This window comes from Lynx rufus, unplaced genomic scaffold (genome assembly GCF_022079265.1).
Source record: "Lynx rufus isolate CCGP_SWC_20201006 ecotype Redwood Valley unplaced genomic scaffold, mLynRuf1.p SCAF_20, whole genome shotgun sequence".
Taxonomy (NCBI): Eukaryota; Metazoa; Chordata; class Mammalia; order Carnivora; family Felidae; genus Lynx; species Lynx rufus.
The window spans coordinates 19,055,221-19,082,522 of NW_025814835.1; the positions used below are offsets into that span (position 1 = coordinate 19,055,221).

At 37.2% G+C, this 27,302-nt stretch overlaps 1 protein-coding gene across 1 annotated transcript in view; it reads right to left on the minus strand.

Moving 5' to 3' along the window:
- The window catches only part of WDR7 (WD repeat domain 7), a 357,963-nt gene that overhangs the window by 206,629 nt on the left and 124,032 nt on the right, over window positions 1–27,302 (minus strand). Inside the window, exon 19 of the mRNA XM_047086392.1 lies at window positions 26,549–26,672. Within this exon, the coding sequence (XP_046942348.1) occupies window positions 26,549–26,672 (124 nt within the window). The remainder of the gene's footprint in view (window positions 1–26,548; window positions 26,673–27,302) is intronic.

Here is a 27,302-nt window from a genome sequence, read left to right on the forward strand (position 1 = left end):
TGAATGTATATTATGCCAGACAATAGGTGTCTATAAATTGGTTCTATACTGCGAATCAGGAGGAAAACAAGGGAAAAATGGGATGGAACAGGAAACAGGTCTGAGTAAGTTTGGACACGCAGCGAAAGGGGGAGGGTGGGCTGTGGCTGGCAGCAGTAAGAAAGAGAGGGCAGGAGGACGATTAGGAGCTCTCCATGGCATCTGGATTCTAAACACTGAGATCACCATTCATTGTGAGATTATGCACAAACACACACACTTGTCTCATTGTACACAATGTTTTAAACACTTTAGAAAAACAATTTTTTTAATGTAAATATGGGATATAGTTTTCAAAGTCAATGGAATAAAACAGCACTTGCCTCTCCACTCCACATCAGCAAAATCAGGTACATTATTTTAAAATTTATTTTTCAAAAGCTTCAAATTACCTTCATAAACATTTTTGTCCTACTGGCTAATACTATCTGAATAAGGGTAAATAATAGGAACTCACAAGATCTCAGTGTCATGTGATTAACTTAATAATCAAAGATTAAATACTAAATTTTAATAGAGTAACATTTAAAATACAGCGCTTAATCCATACTGGAATACAAAACCATTTGAGTTCATTATAATTTTATTATCTTATTGAAGATTAGATGGATGAAAGTGATAAACAATACTGTTAGGATTCAGAAAAATATATACCACAATGCTTATAAATATTAACAAAAATTATATTTCTCATTCCCACAATAATATAGATTTCCACAGAGATTGAAAAATGGATCTAAAGGAATAGCAGGTATTTTTATTTCATCAGCTTCTCACAATTGTGGCTTTCCAGTGGTCCAATTAAAGTATACTAGAGGCAATAATTTGCTGGGAACATTTACTTTGAATAAAGTAAAATTTAACAATAAGGAAGGGAGTACGTGTGTACCTAGAGTTTATTTTCAGGCAGAAGGCTTGAATTTATTGGAAGCAGATCTCTGCAGTGACTGACCACACTGCCCCACATTCCCCACAATCCTTATGACAGACAGACGGCCTGCCTCGCATTAATTCACTTCACACGACTTCTATCGATCCACAGCCGGTTCCCTAGTCTCTCTGCACACATTGCCTGTCTGGCTGCCTACATCCACATCAGCACATACACACAAAGGCCAGAGAAAGATAACCTTTTGCTTTCCATTAAAGACACAGTATCCACTTTTCCTTCCACAATACCATCAAAAAAATAAAATATAACAGTACAGGTGTCTCTGAGAAAAGTCTTCCTGCGTGAAGTGTTGGGAATATTTACCCCTTGTTCTAAATAGAGATCGTTTCAATTTATTGAAAACAAGTTAGTTTATGAAGGGCCCCAAAGTAATTACAGAAATGAAAATTATAGTTAAAAATAAGCAACATGTCTTCAAGCCTGCACAAGAATATAATAATCCTTTGGTAACATGAGCTCTGATGGTTATTTTTAAGGAAATGAAATACATTTTTCTTATTAGCATTTTGATTTTTTTTTTAGAAAACTGTTCTCACATAAAATGTAATTATGAACAATTCTGAAAGCAACAAAAGAAACACTTACTGAAATATACACAAGGAACAGAAAACTCAGGAAGCACACCAAAAGAATATTAAGAGCATAAAGCTACTGTTCCTCTTTCTGAACAAGAACCTGAAAAAATGATCCATGGTAAAAATCACACCTAATACTTTTAATTCATTGCATGTACTTTTTCAAAGATTTCTGTTTGATTTGCAGGCTATGAGCTGACTCAACACCAATTTTGGTTTCAGAAGACACAATAAAACAAAGATTTATTGTTCAACCTACAACATGTTGAGAAACAACGGCAAATCTGTCTTGACATACAACCGTACTAGAGTATAAACTTAATATTACAACCTTGAATGATTTAGAAACCTAAATTATAAGCAGAATTATATATCTCAGAACTGAGCAAAGTATATTCTTGTGGAGAAGAAACTACCTTGGAAACCTATGAATTTTCACTTTTTGGCTAGAATTAATTACCCAGGCAGAGGTTACACCATCTCTGGTGTAGTAACACAATGCAGAAATGCAGTACAGCAAATATGTTGTTCTTTCTAACAGCGACATGCTACTTTAGAAATCAAAGAATGGGAAACTGATGAATGCTGCTGACACGAAGGATAGCTTTTTTTTTTTTTTAACTCATCCCATTTCTGAGATAATTAAAAAAAATTTTTTTTAATGTTTATTTCTGAGAGAGAGAGAGATGGGGGAGGTACAGAGAGAGAGAGAGGGAGACACAGAATCTGAAGCAGGCTCCAGGCTCTGAGCTGTCAGCACAGAGCCCAATGCAGGACTTGAACTCATGGACCGCGAGATCATGGCCTGAGCCGAAGTTGGATGGCCAAAAGACTGAGCCACCCAAGCACCCCTAAGGATAGCTTTAAAATCAGGAAGATTTGCTTGGCCCTGAAAAATGGGAAGGCTCTGAACGAGACAAGTGGACATTGCCAATATGAGCAAAGAGAAGCCATTGGAATGACAAAGATAGGAAATCATGCAAAGTTCCTTCACTATCTTTAATATTCATGGAGCACCTAGGTGACTGGGTACCAAACCCACAGCACGTACTACAGACACAAAGGTGAAAGAGACACAGCCTTACGTCCTAAGAAACTCACATGTGAGGTGAGGTCATGGGAACTCATTAAAGAAATTTAAAGCATGAGAATTTTATTTTTGTTTTAAAAAGATCTCTCTCTAAGCAATGTGAAGAATGATTTGGAAGGACTCAAAAGCTGAGGTAGCAATAAGGTCAATAATTTTAAAACCATACTACTTGGAACCCCATGAGTTCCCAAGAAGTGCCAGAAGGAAGACCTCCAACCTTCCCCGACGTTACTTTATCTGTGGGTATATGTGTGTAAGTTTTCATTTGAAGAAAGAATACCACTTAAAAAAAAAAAAAAAAAAAAACACTGAAAACCACAACCACGGATTTAGATTTTTTTAAAATACAGTAATAAATGTGGAGAAAATCAAGGCTGTTTTCACATAAAACATATGGAAGGAGAAGGGGCTCTGAACACAGAGGAGGGCAAAGAAGGAAGATTCATTCATCAACTTTTTTTGAATGATGGTTATGCTGGGCAAGATGAATAAAAATGGAGTATGTGGGGGAGGGGAATGAAGGACTTTACACTAGAGAAACTTCTAGCCATGTAAAAAATCATGATTTATAAGTGCATAGTGAAAATAGTGTCCATCTGAAGAAAAATCAATTAAGTCTGTTTGGGAGGGGGTGACGAAGAGAATACACGTCAAAAACAACCTCATGGGAAGGAAATACTTGAGTTGGGTCTTGAAGTACGTATGAGAATTTATCATGGGATGACACTAAGTGAAGAAAATTCCAGGAAGACAGCACATGTTAAAGGACCCGATGGATTTACAGAACTGGGCAGCAGAATGTAAGAAGTGAGGAGAGGCAAAAATGAGGATAAAAGGACATTTAAAGGCAAAGCCCTAGAGGCAGTTAGAAACAAGGTGCTAAGAGGGGTGCCTGGCTGGTTCAGTCAGTTGAGCATCAACTTCAGCTCAGGTCATGATCTCACGATTAGTAGGTTTGAGCCCCACATTGGACTTTGCGCTGACAGCACAGAGCCTGCTTTAGATTCTCTGTCTCCCTGTCTCTCTCTCTGCCCCTCCCATGCTTGCACTCTCTCAAACATAAACAGGGTGCTAAGAGATAATATGAAGCAGGAAAGGAGTGTGGGTTTTTTTATTAAAAAAAAAAGTTTATTTATTTATTTAGAGAATGAGAGAGAGTGCGCAAGCAGGGGAGAGGGGCACAGGGACAGAGAGAGAATCTTAAGCAGGCTCCACTCTCAATGCAGAGCCCGACACAGGGCTCAATCTCAAGAACTGTAAGATCATGACCTGAACCAAAATCAAGAGTTGGATGCTTAACCGACTGAGCCACCCCAGCATCCCTGTTTTTATTCTTTAAAGCTTCCTTGTGGTATGTGGAAAGACCAGGTCAACAGGTGGTAAATATAATCACAAGATTGCTGGGGTTGGTAGCTATGTAATGACAATAAATGTAACTTTAATACTTGAGACTTTAGGGTAAGTAAGGATAACCCTATGACTTCTATTTCTTATCATCAGAGTAGTCCAGAAATTCAGTTTGTATACAGCCAGCAGTAGCTGTTAGAAAACAATTACGAAGGCAGAGAGTTTGACTATACTAGCAGACAGTCTGAGAGAGGCAACCAATGAAAAGCAGCAACTTTTGGACACCTAGCCAAGATGCTCTGTGTTCTTGTTTACAAGCCAATGAATACAAAAGACGATGATGTGCTACCTATTAAATTCAACGATAGACATAAGTGGTTAAGGTTAGCACAGCACCTAGGATGCTCAATAAATAAATAGCACAATAATATTATTACCATTGCTTATGTTATTACTAATTTTGGCTTGTTTTATTTAATTTTCAATATTCATCTTTTTTTCTATCTGATGAACCCATTTACTTAGGTCTTTTTTCTTTTTTTTTAACGTGATTAAGCCTCAATTCCTGGCTTTTAGAGCTACATTTCCAGATATTTTATGACATCTGTTTATATATAAGCCATTTGAAGGCAAAAAAACTTAGAACAAATATTTATATTTCAAAGAACCAATTTATCTTAAGATTACTTGCTACTACCAATTGTGTTATTTTTAAATATCTACATACACCCAGGAATAGGAAAGCTTTTGACCTCTTAATGCCTTAACACACAATGCTTAATGGACTTGAAAATAAAGACACAGGAATCTTGTTTTAATATCCTAGTGGATGACACACTTAATTGGCAACAATATGCTAGAAGATCACACTATAAGGCATGTGATATTCCAATACTTTAAGTAACTTAAACACTGTGATGTGCTCTGACTTTGAGAATATTAAGTTCTTCTATATGTAAGAAAAACATTCAGATGGATCCATAAAAAAATGATAAGTCTAGATAGTAAATAAGTAAGTAGCTTGTAAGACTACAGGCAAACGCTTAAGATGTATTAAGTGCAGATAGTAAGTCAATGACCTAAGAGATATGTTATATGTTAAAAAGGATGAGGCAAGCAAGAATGCTACTTACATAGAGAAATGAAAGAAAAGACTAAGTCATAAGATAGAATGTAAAGCTATTACAGTTCTAGGAAAAAATCTGCATGACCTTGGGTTTGCCAATGAGTTTTCAGATATAATACCAAAAACATGAGTCATGAAAGAAACTGATAAACTAGATGTTATCCAAAACTTCTGTCCGATAAGTGACAAATAACAGACTGGAAGAAAATATCAGAAAATTAGACGTCTGTCAAAGGACTTGTACCCAGTATATATAAAGAACTCTGAAGACCCAACAATAAGAAAACAGGCAACCTAATAAAAAGTAAGCTAAGCAAAAGGCATAATATCAGACATTTCACCAAAGAGGATATAAAGATGGGAAATAATCACGTGAAAACTTGTTCAACGTCATTAGTTGTTAGGGAAATGCAAATTAAAATCACAGTGAGATACCACTGCACATATCAAATACCTAACGAAAAAAAAAAAAAAACCTAACAACATCAAATGCTAGTAAGGATACAGAACAATAGAAAATACCTACCACCACTCATTGCTAGTAGGAATGTAAAATGTTTCAGCTACTTTGAAAAACAGTATGACAGGTTTTTTTTTTTATAATTACACTCACATTTACCATATGACCTAACAATTCCAATCCTAGATATCTGTCCAAGTGAATTAAAATCTTATGATAATACAAAATCCTAAACATGAAGAGCTGTTGTAGCTTATTCGCAATCACCAAAACCTGGAAACCATCCAGATGTCCTGAAACAGGTGAATGGATAAACTTTGGTGCAGCCACATAATGGAACACTATTTAGCCCTAAAAAGGAATGAACTATTGTTCCATGCAACAATATGGATGAATCTTAATTATATTTTGCTAAGTGAAAGAACACAAACCCAAAAGGCTACATGCCGTATGATTCCATTTATGCAGCATTTTGGAAAAGGCAAAACTTATTATAAGGATGGAAAACAGATCAGCGGTTGCCAAGGATAAGTGGGTGGGGTTGAGGGCTGGGATTGATTACAAAGGGGCTACAAAAGGAATGTTCTGTATGGTACTGTGATGGTAGATACTTGACTCTATGTCAAAACCCAAAGCCCTATATACCAAAGAGTAAAACTTCATTGCCTGTAAAATGAAAATTAAAAAAAATAATAATAATGGATTAACCAGAATGCCAGAGAACCCAGGGTGAATTGCAGAATGAATATAACTATATTATAGATGTATGACATAACCTCACTGAAGAGTGTAAAGGAAAAAGGAGTTACTTAACTGGAAAACAGGCCCAAACACTGCTCACTGCAAGGCTAACTAAAGATAAAAAGAACTGTACACAAACACTGTGTTCCAGGTGGTAAGCTGGTTTTTCATAGAGGTACAGACAGGTTAGCAATTCTAAGTTACTTTTCATATCTACCAGGGCCCAAAAAATCAGTAAGTCTACTGTAAATAATGAGAGTCCAGTTTCTCACATTCAGAGAAAAAATTACCCATAAGCAAAGGGGGAAGACAGGATTGAATCCTGTGTTGCTGTATTAAAATGGGAGATATCAGTGTGAGCTCCTATGTATTTTAATACACAGGCAGATACAGAAATAATTACAGGTATGTGGGTATACATGTATTAGCATGCACATTCATATTTTCCAGTTCTGTCCTGTTAGAGCACCTAGAAGCAGTAACAAGCCCATCGGCACCCAGATCTTAGTTTCGAATACCTCCGTTAAAGGGAACCAGGGCACCCTCAGAGAAATAGCCGATTGGACTGTGGCAGGAAAAATACAAGATGAGTAATGAGCATGTTCTAAGCCAGAAAATAAGGAAGTGTTTTAAAAATGAAAAAATGGAATCCTACCAAGATGACAGTGAAGACAACTTAAGGGAGCTCCCTATGGCCAATGCTGGAATGATCTGGGCAACAAACTGGTGCTATAAAAGGTCTATCCCTGAGTCAGGTGCCTGCTAAGTGCTCAGTGCTGGGTCATTTGGGGACCAAAAATAAGGTTGTGGACCTGGGGCCCAAGAAGGTCTCAATGCAGTACATACTACATATATTTCTTTTTATGAAGATTATATGGTTTCATTATCATAAAGAAACACAAATTAGGTCGCAAGATGTAAATATATATTCATACATGGAATATAAAGAAAGAAGTAAAATGGTAATCCTCAAAGAAAACGAAGTAAGCAGGTACATGAAGTATAGTGCTTACTTCAGCCTGGAAACAGGACAAAATTGCATCAAATTGCTGAAGATATAAGCATTCATACACTGTAATGAGCATAATGCATCTAGAGAAGCACATCATTATTCCACCACATTACACTGATTAAATCTCACAATTCATTTTAAAGACTATCCATATCTAACCAATGATTTAGAGGAGGATGGAAAGTTGAATTAACTAAGGGAGCACCAATCATTGCCTCTGGCAGAGCTTTTAAAGAATTAACTTGCAAACTAAGTTATAAAAAGAATGAAAAATGAGTTGGAGGAGTACGAAGATTGTAGAGAAACTATAATGTGCAGCGAATAGAAACTTTCATTTTGGGGGACGCCTGGGTGGCTCAGTCGGTTGAGCATGCGACTTCAGCTCAGGTCATGATCTCATGGCCCGTGAGTTCGAGCCTCGCATCAGGCTCTGTGCTGACTGCTCGGAGCCTGGATGGAACCTGCTTCGGGTTCTGTGTCTCCCTCTCTCTCTTCCCCTAACCCAGTCGCATTCTGTCTCTCTCTCAAAAATAAACAAACATTTTTAAAAAATTTAAAAAAAAAACCTTTTATTTTTTAACCTAATCCCACACATAGAAACAATTTTTTAGCCATGTTTATAAATTAGGCAGTCATTGTTGAATTGGAGTTCAAAGTTTTTCCCGTTAGTCTGGTGGTGGGAAGTGGCCGGGGGTGGGGAAGCACCAGGAAAAGTAGTACAGAATCACTGAAAACTATCATTGAAGAAACTTGAGAAAATTAGCAAAAGCAGATCAACTATTCCGACAGAGAATGCCAACAATAAAGAGCTATGCGCCAGACAGGTTAAAGGAATGATTCCACTCCACTTGGTGTCAGGAGAATGCAGGTTATCTGATTTTGCAACCACTCCACCCCCACCATTTGATTTCCCTTGGAGGGTTTCACAGCACATCTTAAAAAATATGTTCAGAGTAAATAGGTATGTAGCCACATGTTATCTATCAGGCTGGCATACACATTCTTTTCAAATGCTCTTCACTTATGGATCAGATTTTATCATCTTTGATCCATCAATCATCTTGTAATAGATTCTAGAAACATTTCCAAAATTAGCGTATATTTATTTTCCTAGGACATATATCTAATAAAAGTGGTGGCAGTGCCAGAGAGTGGTAGCAGAAAAACAGAAAAAAAGAATTTATAGGTAAAGATGATAGGTTTGAAGTGTCCATAAACATCCAAATGGAGGTGGAGACTGAGTTAAATGGGATCTTTCTAAAAAAAAAAAAAAAAAAAAAAAAAAAAAAAAAAAAATCCAGCATCTTGAACAATGTCATGCTGAGTATGTGTACGATGCACTGTGGTCAAATGACTTAATGTTGCTTTATGGTTTAGCTGGAAGATTTTTTAAACAAATTAATAAAAGTTTACTCTCATGAATCCGCAGGATGGGATTGTTTCTTTGGAAACGAGGAAGTCTATTAGTCTAATGAAGAGATATAGTACTCTGAGAATGATCACCAACCTGGTAAAAAAAAAAAATTTGAAATCTGAACATTTTAATGAACTTGGTCTTCAATCCAAATTCCTTCTTCCCATTTCCTGTATATCCTGTTTGTATCTGTTTTATGGCAATTACATTTTTTTTTAATGTTTATTTATTTTTGAGGGCGACAGAGACAGACCGTGAGCAGGTTAGGGGCAGAGAGAGAGGGAGACACAGAATCTGAAGCAGGCTCCAGGCTCTGAGCTGTCAGCACAGAGCCCGATGCGGGGCTCGAACTCACGAGCTGTGAGATCATGACCTGACCTGAAGTCGGAGGCTCAATCTACTGAGCCACCCAGGTGCCCCTGCAATTACATTTTCAAAGCTGTGTGAGACTAATTAATCACCAATCAGAAAATGAATCTCTAAACTTTCCATTTATCTCCAATAAAACTACTAGAGAACAATTTTTTCTTCTCCATATAAGATTCTCCTATTAAGGTGCAAGGAAAGAGTCTTCAATAGTTAGGGGTATAGCTGCAGTTTGATTTCTTTCTTCTTTTTATAATTAAAAACAATATACTATAAAACACTTCAAACTACTTAAAAAAAACTGTAATAGAAAATTTGGAGATGATCTTCATTTTTTACCTTTTAATTTCCTTCCAATCCATGCATTTCCTTCTAGATCACTTATTAGCACATTTTAATGTAAAAAAATTAATGAGAATGTAAAAAGCACCTATCATATTGCATGGATTTAGAAGGTATTCAATTTTTTTTTGAATTATGCAACATAGTTACTGAGAGAGAGCTATCCTCCTGTAAACTTGATGACAGAGACAAATTAGATAACCATACCAAATTTTTAGTAGTAAAATACTATAAAGTAATTTACTAGAGATTAAAATTTTAGAAAGATTAGCATACTTCGAGTAAAATCCCACCATATTATCAATGTAGAAATCTCTCTATACCAACTGAGTTTCTGTTGAGCTTTCCAAAAAACAAGATTTTAAAATCAGTAGTCTTGAGCAAACATAAAATCAGTAGATACATATCTGTGGTTCCAGGTACTCCATTTTTTTAAGTTTATTTATTTATTTTGAAATAGACTACAAGAGCAGAGGAGGGGCAGAGAGGGGGAGAGAGAGCATCCCAAGCAGGCTCCACACGGTCAACGCAGAGCTGACGAACCATGAGATTGTGACCTGAGCCGAAATCAGGAGTCAAATGGTTATCTGAATGAGCCACCCAAGGTGCTCCCCTCAGGTACTCCATTGTTAAATAAAAATAACTATATTTATTTCCCCAAAGTCATGAGATGACCTGAGTGGAGGGGATGGATTAGATGGTAGGGTAATGAATTTTCAAGTGGAGATGGAATTAGACAGATACTCTCCCAGTAGAGTGTCTGAGTAGGGACCACCTTTTAGTGGTACCATGTGTATAGGTATCTTATGAATCCTACCAACTGGGAGAATGGATGACAGATTTTATCTACACTGATATATAATATATCCTATAATTTGTGTGATTCTGATTATAAATATATTCAATGATTTAACCAAATGACACAATTTTAATGTCAAACTAAAAAATTTTACCTTCATAATACATTCATAAGTATTCCATGATGAAATTTTTGTTATATTCATGGCTTCTATTTAACAGTGTGTTGGGGGTATTAGCTAATACAATTATATAGAAGAAAACTGTCAGAGGTATAGTAATTAAAAAAGAAAAGGTAAGGTTGTCTCTATTTCCAAATAATATGATTATGCATATTTGAAAACCCCCAAAGAATCAATGGAAAAACTTATATGATCAGTAAGAAAATTTTATAATAGTATCAGGCTATATAATTAACAAAGTCAATAGAACTCATATATACTCAAGCAAGAACCAGTTAAAGGGTATAATGGATGAATAAAATTAACTGCTTAAATGATAACAGATATCCAAAATTATACAAGGAAACGTTTAAATCTCTTAAATAACAAAAAAGTAGGCCTACACAAATGAAAAGACATAACTATATTCTTGAATGGAATAAAGATACCAGTTCTCCCTAAGTTGGCTTATATATAAACTAGAATCCCAATAAAAATGCCATCAGGTTTTTCCCCTCATGGAACTAAACAAGTTGATTATAAAGTTCATTTGGAAAAATAAGCCACAGCCAAAAAAAAAATCCGCAAAAAGAAAGGCTAGGGCCTTAATGACTAAATATGAAAATGTGAATTACTACAGGCCAATGGAACAAAACAGAAAATAGACAAAATTGGGGCGCCTGGGTGGCTCAGTCAGTTAAGCATCCCACTTCAGCTCAGGTCATGATCTTGCAGTTAGTGGGTTAGAGCCCCGCTGACAGCTCAGAGACTGGAGCCTGCTTTGGATTCTGTGTCTCCCGTCTCTCTCTCTGCCCTCCTTCCACTCATGCTCTCTGTCTCTGTCTCTCTCTCTCAAAACTGAATAAACGTTAAAAAAATTTTTAAAAAAGAATATGGACAAAACTACATATAGAAACTTAGTGTTTAGCAAGTGCTTTGGTGATAAGCGAATAGCTCTATGGGGACAGATAATATCCATTCTTCACACCATTGAGCAAGACCAATTCCAACTGACACATACAGAGAAAAAAGTGGAAATGATAGAAAATATGGAGAATTCCTACAGCAAGGAAAACCCCCCAAATTTTGACATAAAATCCTGAAACAATAAGACAAAGGGTTAATAAATTGGGTTATGAGGAAGAAAAAGAAACACATAAGTAAAAAGAAAAATAATCGAAAAATATTTGAACCTTACATCATAGATAAAGGCTTAATCAAACCACCCACATAAAAGTGAGCCAGAGATAGGAACTGTTACTTTGAAACAATTACAAAAGACTCTTACATGAAAAGACACAAAACTCATTCCTAACAAGAAAAATACAAAATAAGACAATTCCATTTCTTTAATTAGAGTCACAAAATTCTAAAAGAATGACAGATACTCTATTGGAAATGATGTGAAGAAACAGGCCCTCAGACATACTGCTATTGAGAATATAAAGTGATACAACCCCTATGGCAAAGAACTTGGTAATAATCTGACAAAATTAGACATTCATTTATCCTTCGACTCAGCAATCCCACCTCTTAAAATGTATCCAAGATATATTGTCAATGAAAACACATATGCACAAGTCTATTCACTGCAGCCTTATCCATAATACCAAAATTGGAAACACCTAAATATCCATCAATAGGTAACTTGTTGAATAAAATATGGTCCACCCACAAAATGGAACCACACAACCAATAAAGAGGGAGAGGGGATGTCTCTAGTACATGATCTCCACGATACATTGTTAAGTGAGAAAAGCTAGGTGAAGATATGCATTAGTATGGTGCCATTTAGGAAAGGGGGAGGGGTATAAATAAGTATACCCATTTGCTTACACTAAAAAAGTAGAGGGGCTCCTGGGTGGCTCAGTTGGCTAAGCATCCGACTTTGGCTCAGGTCATGATCTGGCAGTTCGTGAGTTCAAGCCCCGCGTCGGGCTCTGTGCTGACAGCTCAGAGCCTGGAGCCTGCTTCAGATTCTGTATCTCCCTCTCTCTCTACCTCTCCCCTACTCATGCTCTGTCTCTGTCTCTCTCTCAAAAATAAACATTAAAAAAAATTTTTTTTTAAAGTAGAGCAAAGACAGAGCAGTCTTTTCAACTGCTCTGGGAAAGCTGCTGGGAAATCTGAACATCTATACACAAAGGAATGAGATTAACCCTTACCTTACACCACATAAAAAAAATTAACTCCAAATGGTTCAATGACATAAATATAAGACCTAAAAGTATAAAAACTTGTAGAAGAAAACATAGAAGGAATGGTATTCATGATACTGGATTGGACAATAATTTCTTAGATATGACATCAAAAGCACAGGCAACAAAAGTGAAAATAAATTAGACTATATCAAAATTAAACACTTCTATGCATCAGAGAACACAATCAATAGAGTGAAAGGCAACCTACAGAAGGGGAGAAAATAATTACAAATCATGTATCTATTAAGGGGTAAGTAACCACAATATGTAAAGAACTCCTACAACTCAACAACGACGAACACAAATAATCTAACCAAAAATGGGCAAAGGATTTAAATAGACATTTCTTCGAAGAAGACATACAAATGGTCAACAAGCATATGAAAAGATGGTCCACATCACTAATTACCAGGAAAATGCAAATTGAAGCCAAAATGAGATAATACCTCACATCTATACAAAAAACCACAAGAGTTGGTGAAGACGTGGACAAATCAGAACCCTCGTGTACTGCGGCAGGAATGTAAAATGGTGTAGCTGCTGTGAAAAACAGCATGGTAGTTTCTCAAAACAAAAAACAAAAAACAAAAACCCCAAAAAACCCAGAAATTGAATTACCACACGATTGAGGAATTCCATTTCTGTATATATATCCAGAAGAATGAAAGCAGGGTTTTGAAGAGGTTATCCATACTCTCCTATTCAGAGCAGCATTGTTTGTAAAAAGGTGGAAGCAACTCAAGTGACCACTGACAGATAAACGGATAAAACAAAATGTGGTCCATACATACAATGGAATATTATTCAGCCTTAAACTGGAAGGAAATTCTGAGCCATGCTACAACATGGCTGAACCTGGAGGACACTAGGCTAAGTGATTTCAGCTGTATGACGTATCAGGGTAGTCAACCTCAGAGACAGAAAAAGTGGGGGCTGCCAGGGATTGGGGTAGGGGAGAGGTGGGGAACTGCCGTTCATGGGCACAGAGTTGTGGTTTCACTTTCACAAGATGCAAAAGTTTTGGAAATTGAGGGCACAATAATGTGGATACACTAAACACTACTGAATTGTACACTTGGAAATGGTTTAGATGGTAAATGTCCCATCTATCTTATCATAATTATAACTATTACAAATGGGAGGACAGGAGAATAACCCCTAAACTAAAAAGAAATGACTACCTCCAGAGAGAAAGGAAATAGAGTAAAGGGCACAGGGAAGGAGAGAACCAAACTTCTCTGAATACACTTTATTTTGTTGTTTGACTTGGGAATCCTGTAAATGTTTTATATAACCATTAAAAATACATGTTTAAAATGTCAATCTAAAAACTGCCCTATATAATTAAGATTCAAAAACACTCCTGAAAAACAGAAATATCTGAAAAAATAAAATTGAGAGTAGGAAATAAGTAATTGAAAGTGAAATGAAACAAATAAACCCAAAGGTGTATCACATGGGTAGTATAATCACACAGAGGAGCTATTCCCAGAGCTTTTAAGCATATTTCAACTATTCACCTTTAATGAATTATACCCTAAGGAAAAGAACTGCAAAACGAATACAGAAACACCACACAATGTTTATAATAACCATATTGTGATAGCACTGACATCATTTTGAACTGGTGTGTGTTTATTGTGGGGGGAAAAGTGGATTAATGATTATACAGGCAGTCATTTAGAAACAAGATTGTAAAAATGGGGGAAGTAGACACAAATGTGTCTTACAGAAATTAAGAAAAAATTCTGTAGTAGCATATTTAATAGGAACTATCAGTAGACAACTCAAAATATTATATAGATTTTAAGATCCAAACAGAAATGAGTACATGCGCCCCACCAGAATGACCAAATAGCAAAGAGCACATCTAGTGCTCAGTTTGTGAGTTAAAATACCACTTCCCACTAAAAGGATGAGGGCTCCTACATGCCAACTCAGACATGAGTCAGGAAACGCACACAGTAAACCTAGAAATCCTGTCAGCAGGTAACTAATCAAAGAGTACTATGGTCAACTCAAAAGGACTCAAGAGTGAACCGCAGAGGCTCCCACTGACCAAAGACAGAACAACTTGAACACTCCTGAAAATAATAACTACAATGGATCACAACGTAAATATCTTTCAACCCATGAATTCCTAATACTACTTAAAAAATAAAACAAATCACATCAAGCATTTACCCTGTTGTTCCTGCAGCGCAGCTCAGGGTATCAGCTAGTGATGAGGGGAAGAGTCTCCTCAGAGAAGTATTCCAGCTAACAAATGAAAGAGGCATGGTAGCATTCAGAATATCAGGATTCACCACTCTAATGAAAACAAAGGCAGAGATCATTGCAGTACCAACTTCTTAATTTATAGCACAAACAAATCACAAGGAAAAGCGAAGGAGAGAGGAACCCAGAGACAAGAAGACAGATGGCGGACAGGCTGACCGACTGATAGGAATCCAATGGATTAAAAGAAAAGTAAAAGACATATAAACCAATTGCAATATATGGACTTTTATTTGACCTTAACCTGAATAAACAAACTGTAAAAAAAAAAATTATTGGACTACTGGGGAAATATAAATATGGAGTTATTAGGTAATATTAAGAAATAAGTCTTACTTATTTTTGTCATTCTAATGGTACTGTTTATGTAGAGAGAGCGTGCGCGTGCGTGCGAGAGCACCCTTTGCTCTTAAGATACAAACTGAGATTGACAGACAAGGGGATATTGTGTCTGAGAACTGTTTAAACTAGGGGGACGGGTGTCTGTAGGTATACACATAAAATAAGACTGTCTGTGAGCTAGGAACTGTTGAAGCTAGGCAACAGGTACACGGAGGTTCGTTACATTACTCTCTACTTTTATGGATGTTTGAAATATTCCAAAATACAAAGCTTTTAAAATTGAATAGGAAAACACATATAAGTTTTATCCAAAACTAATCTATAAAGTTATATTTGGCATTCAAAGAGACCATCTCACAACCCATCCTGACATATCTATGCAGCGATTCCGAGGGGAATTAAGAAAAAAAGATTTACTGATTAATAGTTAAGGTTAATACAATTCCTGTGAAACCATTCCTGTTTGATGTGTTTTCTCCCCTCTACCAATCACCACTGAAGACGTCGGGCACGAGGTGCCTGGATGACTCAGTCGATTGGGCGCCAGACTTCAGCTCAGGTCATGACCTCACGGTTCGTGGGTTCAAGCCCCACATCGGGCTCTGTGCTGACAGCTCAGAGCCTGGAGCCTGCTTCAGATTCTGTGTCTCCCTCTCTCTGCCCCTTCTTGGCTCACACTTTCTCTCTCTCTCTCAAAAATACATAAACATTTTTAAAAAAAGATGTTGGGCACATGGTTAACAGAAAGGAAAGAGGTAAGGGTGCTTTTGTAAGAAACATTTAAATATGCTTTGGCCGAAAGCAAAAAAAAAAAAAGGTAACTCATCCTTGTTATCCTGCTCATATGCCTCGATGGTTAACACTTCAAGAATGAATATTACTATTGTGCCCCATGCTCATCCCATGCAAACCACAGGGCCATGGGCCATGTATAGCCAATGATTAAAGAATAATAATAATGAGGCAAGAATGTACAGAATTACCTAAGAATTCCTCAACCAAAACTTCAACTTTACACAAAATCTCTTGTAAAACGGGTCTTTAAATATTTAGCATGAAAGAAAAAAAATAACCAAAACTCAAATAACATACTTAAGAAGGCACAGAAATAAATTTACTGATTACATAGAAACATATTATAGAAACATTACTGCACTCACGCTATGGGAGACGGGGGAAAGCACATCTAAATTAACATACTGAGCCTCATCCAATGACAATTCATTAAGTCACATGGGTAACAAGTGATTACTACAGAGCTTTGCCGAGTGGATCATGATTATTAAAAGACAACTGAATGTATTCAAATCCATACTCACATCATAGAGAGAGTGTTGTCCAATCACATCTGAAAGGTTAGTACGTTTGAAATCAAATCATAAAGTATGTATCAAACATTAACGCAGTGTATTCAAGATGGTCTCTGGGCTTCCTGGAGACAACGGTCTCAGCCAGCATGTGCAAGGCGCACATCACGCTAGCACTTCCCAAGGCACAAGCTACTGGGAAGCTCTGGAACCCCAGTCATTGGCCGGAGAAGCAGCACGCGACTATGCGTCATAGGTTGCCACAAAGAACCACAAGAGTTACACAGAAACTAAAGGCTGTCCTGCATAATAACAAATTTTAGGAACTGCCACATATAAGGGATAGTCTATAACCCTGCCCTGTATCATTGTGTGTGGGGGCGTGGGGGTGTCATTTGTTAAAACGAGAGGCATTTAGGGAATAGAGAGTGAACTAGTTTTCGACTGCACTAGGTAGAACCTCAGAAGTTCAGAGGTTCTGACAGCACAAAGCCTGGAGCCTCTTCAGATTCTGTGTCTCCCTCTCTCTCTGCCCCTCCCCGGCTCGCACTCAGTCTCTGTCTCAGAGATAAACATTAAAAAAATTTTTTTTAAATATTTAAATGACAAAGGAACTATTAGTATTATTTATTTGTTTTATATATTGTGACTGTGGTTATGATTTCACATGTAAGTTTGCTATCTTCAAAAGTTTGAAAAATAGATTTGCTCATTCCCGTCCTTTTCCATAAAAAGAGACCAAACTAGATAAAGCCGTGCAGAAGCCAAGAGATGTCTCTGGGTCTCACAGCAAAGGCTGGGTGAAACAGAACAACATGCCAGACCTCCCGCTGCCCCTTCCACTGGGCATCCCAACTAATACTCTGGTTCAGTAAATTAGTTGCTTATCCATCATCAGAAAAATCATTCGAAAAACAGTGTTTTTCTCCCTAATTATTGTCATCTGCCCGAGCAACTGTGAAACAAATGAATACAGATCCTCGGCGGAGGAGCGAGCCATGTCTGGGATGATCACCTTTCACAACTTCTCTCTCCTGCCTCTCGCCCTCCATCTGAGAATCGCTGCGCCTGAATCTCTTCTCCACAGCAGGGGCCACGGACTAAATGGAATGAGAAAGGCTTCCAACCCTAAGGTGCCCAGCCAACCTCTATCTGGGAAAGGCTGGGGATGGTCTCAGAATCCTGATCATATCTTAAAAGAGGTCACATCTGAGATTATGTGGTCACTTTAAACGCTGCGTAAATATGTTATAAGAAGCACCATACTTTAGGTTAAGACTGCAAATGCTCAATCCTCTACCTGTCACCCAGAACTCAGAGATTCGTTTCTAGTTCATTTCCTCTGATTTTGATATTATTTGTTTCTAAGACTAATCCTTGCTTTCGAGCCAAAATCAAAACCACATGAAACCTGAATAAGACCTGATAGCCAGCCTCTAGCAGAGAATAAAGAAAAAGCCTTCGTCACTTCATGCCTGAGATAGAAAAGTGTCTCAAAAACAAGCTAATTTATGTCTTTACACCCCAATCTACACCAGGATTTGTTGAACAATGTTTACTTACTAGAGAGATGTAATTTCATTATACATCATAAAATCAGCAGGGGTATTCATGTATTACGAACCATCCCTCCTCTTCCATTTCCATTCCCTAAAGCTGAGTGTTCTTTAGTACAAATGCACATTTCAAATACAAGTCTCAAATACAAGCCACATCATCATTTCTCAGGAAAATGTAAAGTCTTTTCATAAGGCTTAAAAAAAAAGAGCTGCGATCATAGCATGGACATTAACTGTAAGCAACAATTTTCAAAAACAACAAGCAATAAGATAGGTGGTTGCAATTGTTTTCGCCTCTAAACCAAGCAAGGAAAATCTTTTCAAGTGATAGGTAAGTTGTATAGAGCAAACACAGAAAATATGTACAGAAAAATTACAAAAATACTAAGTATTGTTACAGATGACTGGATTGGCATTTAACAGGCTGAAAGAAACCAGATCAATCTCAATCTCACTGGGGTCAATTCGGGTGCTCAAACCAATAAAACAAATTTTTTTCTTTATGTTTGTGTACTAGAGGTGCTAAAATATTAACCAAGTCTGCAAATGTCATGCACAATAAAACCATTTATAAATATTAACACACTTATTCATATCAAAATCTGCTTAACAAAAATAGATAGCAGAAGTAATAAATCATTAGGACAATACTTAGGAAGAATAAAACATAAAATACCATTCTTCCCCCAAAAAGCAAGACAAAGCAGGGAAGAATGGATTTGGCAAAGATAATCTTAGTATTCTTTGGTCATTTTAATCCCAGAAATTATAAGCAACGGTCGAACAAAATCTATAATTAGCTATTACAATCAAAATATTACAGTTAAAATAGGTTCACATAATTTTCTCGTAATAACTCTAAGTTACTGTTTTACTTCCAAACTGTAAACTATTCTGTCACATGCAGATCACAAGAAGACTTCGAACCAAAATATTAAAACCATGAACTTACACAGAATATCCAGTCAACAAAGATAATGAAATTAGAAACATGGCATAAAATTACAAATGTCTCACAATCCAATCAAAATTGGATTTGCATGTGCATATTAAGCGTCTAGGGTTTAAAACATCACAAGATAATCAACTCTGCTTTTTGTTCTGTAAAAACAAGTTGAACAGGACTCTGAGCACCTGTACTGGAATAATCTGTACTGGAATAAGGAAAATTTCTATTTAAAAGCTTACTAGACACTTGTTCTATTACAAAGACATGTTCCGGTATTCGTGTGCAGTGTTTTGTAAAGTACTTTATTTCCATTAGCATTATAAATTTTTGTTCCTCAGCAAATCAGCAAGAGACTAATGGCACAAATCAATATCATACTCTTCATAGCAACTAATATTAGGTCATTTATTATAGCAAAGGCCACTAGAAACTCGGCTAAAGGTATATCAGGCATTTCAATTTGAACACCATTTTTTTAACAATGTGTCACAGGTTGAGTGAGTTTTTCTTTTATAAGGTAGTCTTCATAGGCTTAAGTGCCTCCAACTTCTTAGAGCAGGTAGAAATGTAAGAACACCTCAAAAAAAGTCAGCCATGCCTCCTAGGGGTCTTACCACCAACTACAACTCTCTAGAGGTGACCAATTTCTGTGCTGAAGGGAGCGAGACAGAGAGGCTTGTGAATAAGACAAATAAGGAGGGCACAAGAAAATAATTAACATTATTTCAAATCTTTTGGGCTCCAGAAGCTTTTCCACAGGGGCCAATGGAATGAGAGAAAGAAGCATTCAAGGAGTCCCACACTTAAAGGAACCCCCATCCCTCACCGAGATGCAAGGAGGAAATTACGGAATTTCCTCCTGCCCCACTCCTGCTTTGTTCCAGAGGGAGGAGACCGTCACGGGGGACTCCTAAGGATGACCAGAAACCAGGTGACACAGGACTTCCCTGCCGGCGTGAAGTTCCCTCATCCTGTGGAGTTTCTAAGCTACAGCATTTCCTGATGGCAGAGTTCTGTTTACTTAGAGGTAAAGTCTAAATAACCAATCGATCTGGTAATGCTTTCAGTTTTAAATTTGCCTTTTTACTACTCTCATTTCCAAGACTTGTAAAAAGGATTTAAGGACAATTACAAGAATATTACATATCACCTCAAAGAACTCAAGTCACATGGAACTAAAGGATTTTCCTTTAAATAGTTGTGACTGATTAAAAAGAAATTGTGTTACTCTATTAGGTTAGTAGCCAAATATAGATAAGTACAACAGTTTAATGCTGCTAAATACATGATCAGTCTAGAGTGCTTAAACTTAAGCCCCACAGTTTGACACTCTAGAAGAAAAAAGAGAAACAAATCCCTTTGGTCCTGACTTAACACTGCAAACAGATACAACACAGATACAGTGCGCTTTGCATAATACAGTCTTGAGATGTTCCCTTCTGCCTCTCAGTATCAGAATTTCCACAGAACATCAAGTACTTTTTCTATAGATCACGGTGCCATAATTCAATACTTTCCCTTTCTAATCCTGATGCACACTCCCTTCCAGCTGGCTCTGTGAACACAACGAGGTAACAACCACAGATATTTCTGGGGAAACCTCACCCTTTCCTTTCAGCTGATTGACAAAGTAGGCAGTAAGTACAAAAGGGCTGCTTTAGAATTTTCAGTTCTTCATGAGCAACCAAATGGTTTTCCCTTTTGTTCCCCAATGTTAATTAGAGTATTTTTTCTGAAGAAGAGAGATATGCACCCAGAATGCAACAAACGACCTGAGAAAGTAGTCAAGGAAGCAGAACGTGAAAAGCCAACAGAGACACCACAAAGTGTTTACACTAAAGTTTAGGGATTTTTGTCCCCCTCCCCCCCCCCCCACCCCAATCAGAGAGCTCTTACTCTTAGCCAATTTACTCTTATTTTATATTTAACTCAAATAAGTTTGGCTGCCTGGCTTCCACACTCCTGGGACACTGAAAACAGTAAATTAGCCATCAGGGCAGAGAAGCTCTTAGGGGTGAGAAAAAACAGCCCCCCAGCAAAAATTGGAAATAATTCCCAGATAATAAAAAAAGGAAGAAGGAAAGTTATTTTTAAAAATATGAAACGTGAGAGGCAATTCAGTCTGGGTCCCTTAGGTTAAGATAAACAGGTCCACTCTCTTCAATAAGCAAATGGCGGTAATTTTACAGCACAGGCCAAAACAATAACTCTGGTCTTTGAGAAGAGGTTTAAAAAGCCAGAGACACTTTGAAATATTTCAACAAAAAGGTTAACATTGTTTAAAAAATCCAAGCATTCAGTGACTTTTAAACCCTCAGTTATCTAGAAAATCATTTCTTAGAAGGCTGTTAGAGAATTCCAAAAAACTGAGGCATACATAAAAAATAAAGGAAGGAATGTTGTGTAGTTTAAGGCCTCTGGGAGTGGGGGAGAGAGACTCATTTAAATCATATTTAGCAAACCCCGTCCTATCCCTTCCCCCTCCTTTCCCCAGCAAACCTTGAAAATACCTGCCTACCAAAGAATACATTAATATTTAAATCTTTACTGACTGCAGATACTTCCCCACAACCTCTACAATATACAGTTCCGCCATCTTACCTTCTTGTGTATTGTTGGTCCATCCACATATGTGCTCAGAATGACCACTACCTTATAATCATCAGAAAAGTGACTTCAATTCCAGGTTAAAATAGGTACTACAGTGTGGCTTGTTGAAAGTCAAACCCAAATCATTTACCACGAGTGTCTTTCACTGGACAAAGAAATCCTATTCTGTTTCCAAGGGGGATAAAAAAGACGAGCCTAACCCTGGTAACCTTAACACAAAAGGAAGCTAAAAAGGCAGGGACTCGATAAGAACAAAGGATTGTTCTTTCTGATGACATCAATACGTATTAAACACGATGTGTTACACATCCTTCTATCAATATCTGAGATGATAAATTTGCAAATTAATACTACAGTGGTCATAACTGCATAAAATTACAATAGCACCCTCTTTAGAAGAGATTTTGATTTATATAATGGTAGTAACTTTTATGTGTTTAATGTTTCTGAAATTAAAGGAGGAGATGAGCCACGGTGCGCAAGCAGAATACAACGTACGAGAAATAATTACGCTTGTGACCTCATGCCCTATAAGGTCACTCTGCATCATAGGCCAAAGGGAATCAGGAACCATCAGCATTTACCTCCGAGTGGTCACTGCCTGGAATGAAGGGCAAGCGTGGGTATATTTCATAAACCAGCAGGAGCTTGACCTCATAAAAAAGTCAATTATCAAAATGCTACATGTAGAATGTCACAAAAAGAAATATATAAAAGTGGGTTCTGCAAAATATCTTCCCTTCAAAATAAATCTGAGACAACTTAAACAGTTCATTTTCATCTGAATCGTAACACGTGTCACAAAGTAACACTAATCCTGTTAGTAAAAAGAACCCACAGAATTTATAAGAAGTATTTTGTAACATAAAACATTATAAATACATGCTAAAGAGTGACAACTCAAAATATTTACAATATGTACGTAAGTCACTATCACAAGAATGTATGCAATATGTATAATTCCAGTCCTGTTACCAGTACAGTAAGAATCACAATACACTTACCCACAGATATTCTATCAAAAATTAGGCATCAAAAGTTTACATACTGCCTGCATTTGTAAGGGATAAAATGTTTCCTAACACGTTCTGGGACAGGGCTCCATCACCTGAAGCAAAATTCTCACATCACTCAATTAGGACTTGGTTTTTATGAACATTTGTGAACTGGCTTTTCAGTTAAGGCAGACGATTGCTCCTTTTTCCTCCCTAGTGATTTCTGGTCTACGGCCAGAATCCCTGAGCAATATAAATTCACGTGAATTCCGAGGCAGTGACAATAACGAGAACAAAACTCCAGAAACCAGCAGAGCAGAGGAAAGGGGACAGCCGGCCAACATTCACTAGGTGTGCAATATACTGTGCCGGATGCTGTACAGAAAGTTCCTCCGTGAACGCTCTCAACAGCCCTAAGAAAAGCAACTGGCTTCTGGCCCACTGCTTTCCTGAGGTTCTCAGAAAACCCACACGAGGCTTTTATTGCATAATGTACCTAAATAAAATTCCAGAAGACCCCAGTCAGTATGACCAGTTGGCTTGTCATCTTAGTCCCAGCTCAGTGACTTACTGGCTGTGAAGTGAGAGAAAGGTACTTCCCACTTTAAACCTCAGGCTCCAGATCTCTAAGGCGAAGGACGATCACAGTCCATCAGCCTGGTATGATATTCTGCTCTTCAAGCAAAAGCATTTTCAGAGTCTCAGACAAACATCTAACAAAGGGACTCTTAGATCAAGCTCAGTCATAAGTCAGGAGCTGCCAATACCGCATTGGGAATTATTGCACATTTTTAAATGCTTAGGATGATTAAATTATGAGAAAATATCTGATGAATGATGTATTTTACCAGATACAGCGCTTAATATTTTACCTACTTCAGTAAGAAGACTCCTGTGCTAAAAATGGGTTTTAAGTTTCTAAAAGAACATTTTATGCTGTAGGCTCGCCACGAGAATCATCTCCTCAAACATTAATGACCATGGTGGACGCGATTTCACTACAAGCATGTTACGGCAGGTGTGGGCTGTCCACCAGCTGGCTCCATAACCTTTTGATCCCTCTGGACAGCAAATCTGTTCAGCAGCCCTATGTGGTCATTTCTCATTTGTTGTATGCTTTCTTCTCCTTTCACACTTTCAGAATCCTTACTCCCTCAGCTTGACATTCTTTTATTAAAATAGAAAGCTCCCAGTAAAGCAAACTAAAACTAATTTTATACTCAGGCAATGTAAAAGTTCCAGAATAGATTAATCTATGATAGCAAGAGTTGTTAGTGCAAGCTGTTTTAAACATCACATGGAGAATACATGTTTATTCTTTCACTAAAAATACAATAACATTAAGTGAAAAGATTAAAATTTTAAGTAAGCCAGCATTCCATTAATTAATAAAGTACTCCAGGATATTGTAACTAAATACGAAGGACTATAATTTACATACATGGAAAGGTTGAAATCTGACCTAAGAACAACCTAGTTTATACTTCAACGATGACGGGAACCATTACAGAGTAATTTTCTTACAGTTATGTTTCTGATTCATTTTGTTGTTGTTAAATTTAATATGGCTAGAAATTACAGTCTGAAATCAGGAGTAGCTAAGGCACATATCTACTCATTCTTCTATCCCCACCGCCACTTTAAGATCTAAGGCTGCTGGAGGAGGCAAGGAATAAAGAGTGGTTAAGACAATAAGTTTTGTAGTCTGACAGTCACTTAGTAACAGAGGGACCTTAAGAAAGTTCTTTAATCTCTCTTGGCCTCAACTAACTCATCTGGTGGGGGAGTAGGGGGGGTGGGCAGTGACACTAGTCCCTAGTTTACAGGCTTACTGCAGTGGTTTAATGAAATAACACAGACCAGGCACTTAGCAAAAGCCTGACAGAGAAAGTGTTCAATTAATGGTAGGTATTGTGATTATTTTCCTTATACTGTATCCTCTCTGGACCCTCTAATAGACCTCTCACCTAGCAACATATACATTCTTATCATTGTTTCAGGGAGTAATTTGTGACTACATTACACTTTTATCTTGTAGCAAACTCATTCTCTTCTTTCCAGGAAAATAAAACAAAATGGCATTCACCACCATTGTTAATGGTACCTCTCTTCCCAAACTATCAAGAATACACTGCACGCATCTTCGGTGTTTTTCATAGACCTTTCTAGGTAGTCTGTAATCAAGCCTTAGAAATACCTTCTATTCCACTCTATCTACATCTAGGTCTGGGTCCCATCTCCCCTCCATAGTAGCTGCCCAACTACTCATTCTGCTTCAGCCCACTCTCCCACTGCAGTCCATTCCAAATAAAGGTGTCCGGAAATGGTTTCTCAATATTTCCATAACAGCGTTCTCCTTTCAAAAGGACCTCCGATGATTTGCTAATGTTTCCTCTTCAATGTAGTCTACAGTGTTTTACTCATAGTTTGTCCTTAAATTGAGGCATCTTTTATTCAATAAAGTTTATGATGAGCCGATGAGCTGTTTTCCAGAATATAATAAAACTAATAGCCACAAGTTACTGAACAAATAGCACTGTTCAGGGCTCTTCAAATACGAGAGTCACCACTGACAAACAGCTGGTAGAGTTATACCAGTTATAACAATTATAGTCCCTTTGGGATCCTTTTTTCACATCCTTCTTGTACTATCATGTATTGTCTGTCTTGACACGTATAGTCAGCATCTTATTACCAAGAATTTCGTATTGGCAAAAATCATTTAAAACGAAGCCACCTGAAACCCAGGCCAAATTTTCAAAGTAAAAAGTTTTAAAAGTTTCATTGAGAATTTAACCAAAATAAAATAAAATAAAATAAAATAAAATAAAATAAAATAAAACAAAATAAAATAAAACTGATTTTGTTTTATACTGATTTGACCTAGCAGCATGATTACAAAGATTTTATGCTGCAAAAAATATGCAAACCCTTCAAGAACTTTTCCCAAGGTCTTTCCCAATCCGTTCAAATTATTTTCTTCTAAAAGATCTTCACGAATTTTCTTTCTTAACAGTACACTGGTCTAACTCTACCCAATCTTTATTTCTTAAGAATTCACAATTCCAACTTCAACTTGGAAAGGATCTACCTTCTACTACACTTGCATATCATCAGATCACCACACGCTGGCATCCACAAGCATAATAATGCAACAGAGACAGATGCTACTGTTTAAATAGAGTAGGATTTTTGATTGGGATTAATTTTATAAGAGGGGCACCCGGGTGGCTCAGTCAGTTAAGCGTCCAACTCCCGATTTCAGCTCTGGTCATGATCTCACAGTTTGTGAGATGGAGCGTTGAGTCAGACTCTGCACTGACAGTGCAGAACCTGCTTGGGGTCCTCTCTTTCTCCTTCTCTCTCTCTCTCTCTCTCTCTCTCTCTGCCCTTCCCCTGAGTGCGCTAAGTAAATAAATAAACATTAAAAAAAAAAAAAAGAGGTCAGTCCATTAGAGAATATTCTGATATATATTTTTTAAATCAGGGGCACCTAGGTGGCTCAGTTGGTTGAGCGGCAGACCCGCTCAGGTCATGATCTCACAGCTCCTAGTTCGAGCCCCACGTTGGGCTCTGTGCTGACAGCTCAGAGCCTGAAGCCTGCTTCAGATTCTGTATCTGCCCCTTCCCTATTCATGCTCGCTCTCTCTCTCAAAAATAAATAAACATTTTTTTAAAAAAAATAAAAAATAAAATAAAATAAAAATAAAATAAAACTCCAAACCATAGGGGTTTGGAAAATGAATGCATAGAATTCAAAGATCCCTTATTGTGACTTTCAATGACTCACTTTTGTTGATAAGTAGTAGTGAGCATATCTGTGAGTTTAATACTTTCTTCGTACCTAAGCATCGGAAATCGGAAAGCTTTGCAGAGAACTCTTACGTGATATGACATGGTCCATATACTGAGGTAAGTACGGGGCCCAGGCATCAATGGCTTCCTTCCGTCCTGCTTGCTCAATTCTTCTCAGTTCAGCTAGAAGCAGGGCCTGCGCGGCTTCTCTGACCTGAACAGGAAACAGATCCAAATGAAAAAAACAGAAAGCAGATCAGTTGGTGAAGTGTTTAAAAACTGGAAAGTTCATAATGAAATGAAGCTAGAAAATATACAAGTCACATTAATTTACGGGAGAAAAACTACAGACCAAATAGTGAATTAAGTATTTAAAGTAGAATAAATTGGATGTGAGCAAATGAAAGACATTTTAATGAATGAGCTCACTGAAAAATATTTTAACACTAATAGAATATGTGAACATTTATGCAGCGTTGGGTTTAAAACTTCATTTTCCAAAGCCTTTGAAACATTCTTGCACTTTCATTTAGCATTTTCACTTTAAAATCTCCATGTCATTGATCCTGTTGAAAGTCACTGTTAGAACTGTTAAATGTATCTTCTCTTTTAGCCTGAAGAAATTTAACCTTATCTAGTGAGTTTCTTTGTATGATACATGCTAAATCGGTATTGTTTATACAAACGTATGTATAACTCCGCACGATTCATGTGTCCCTATGACGTGCTTAAACAATTTGTTTTCAGCAAATAAGCAAAGTACATTCTCGTGTACTAATATTAGTTCTATAGAAGGAAACTAGTTGTCAAAGTTACATCATCCCAGTTTTTCCTTCAATGTGGC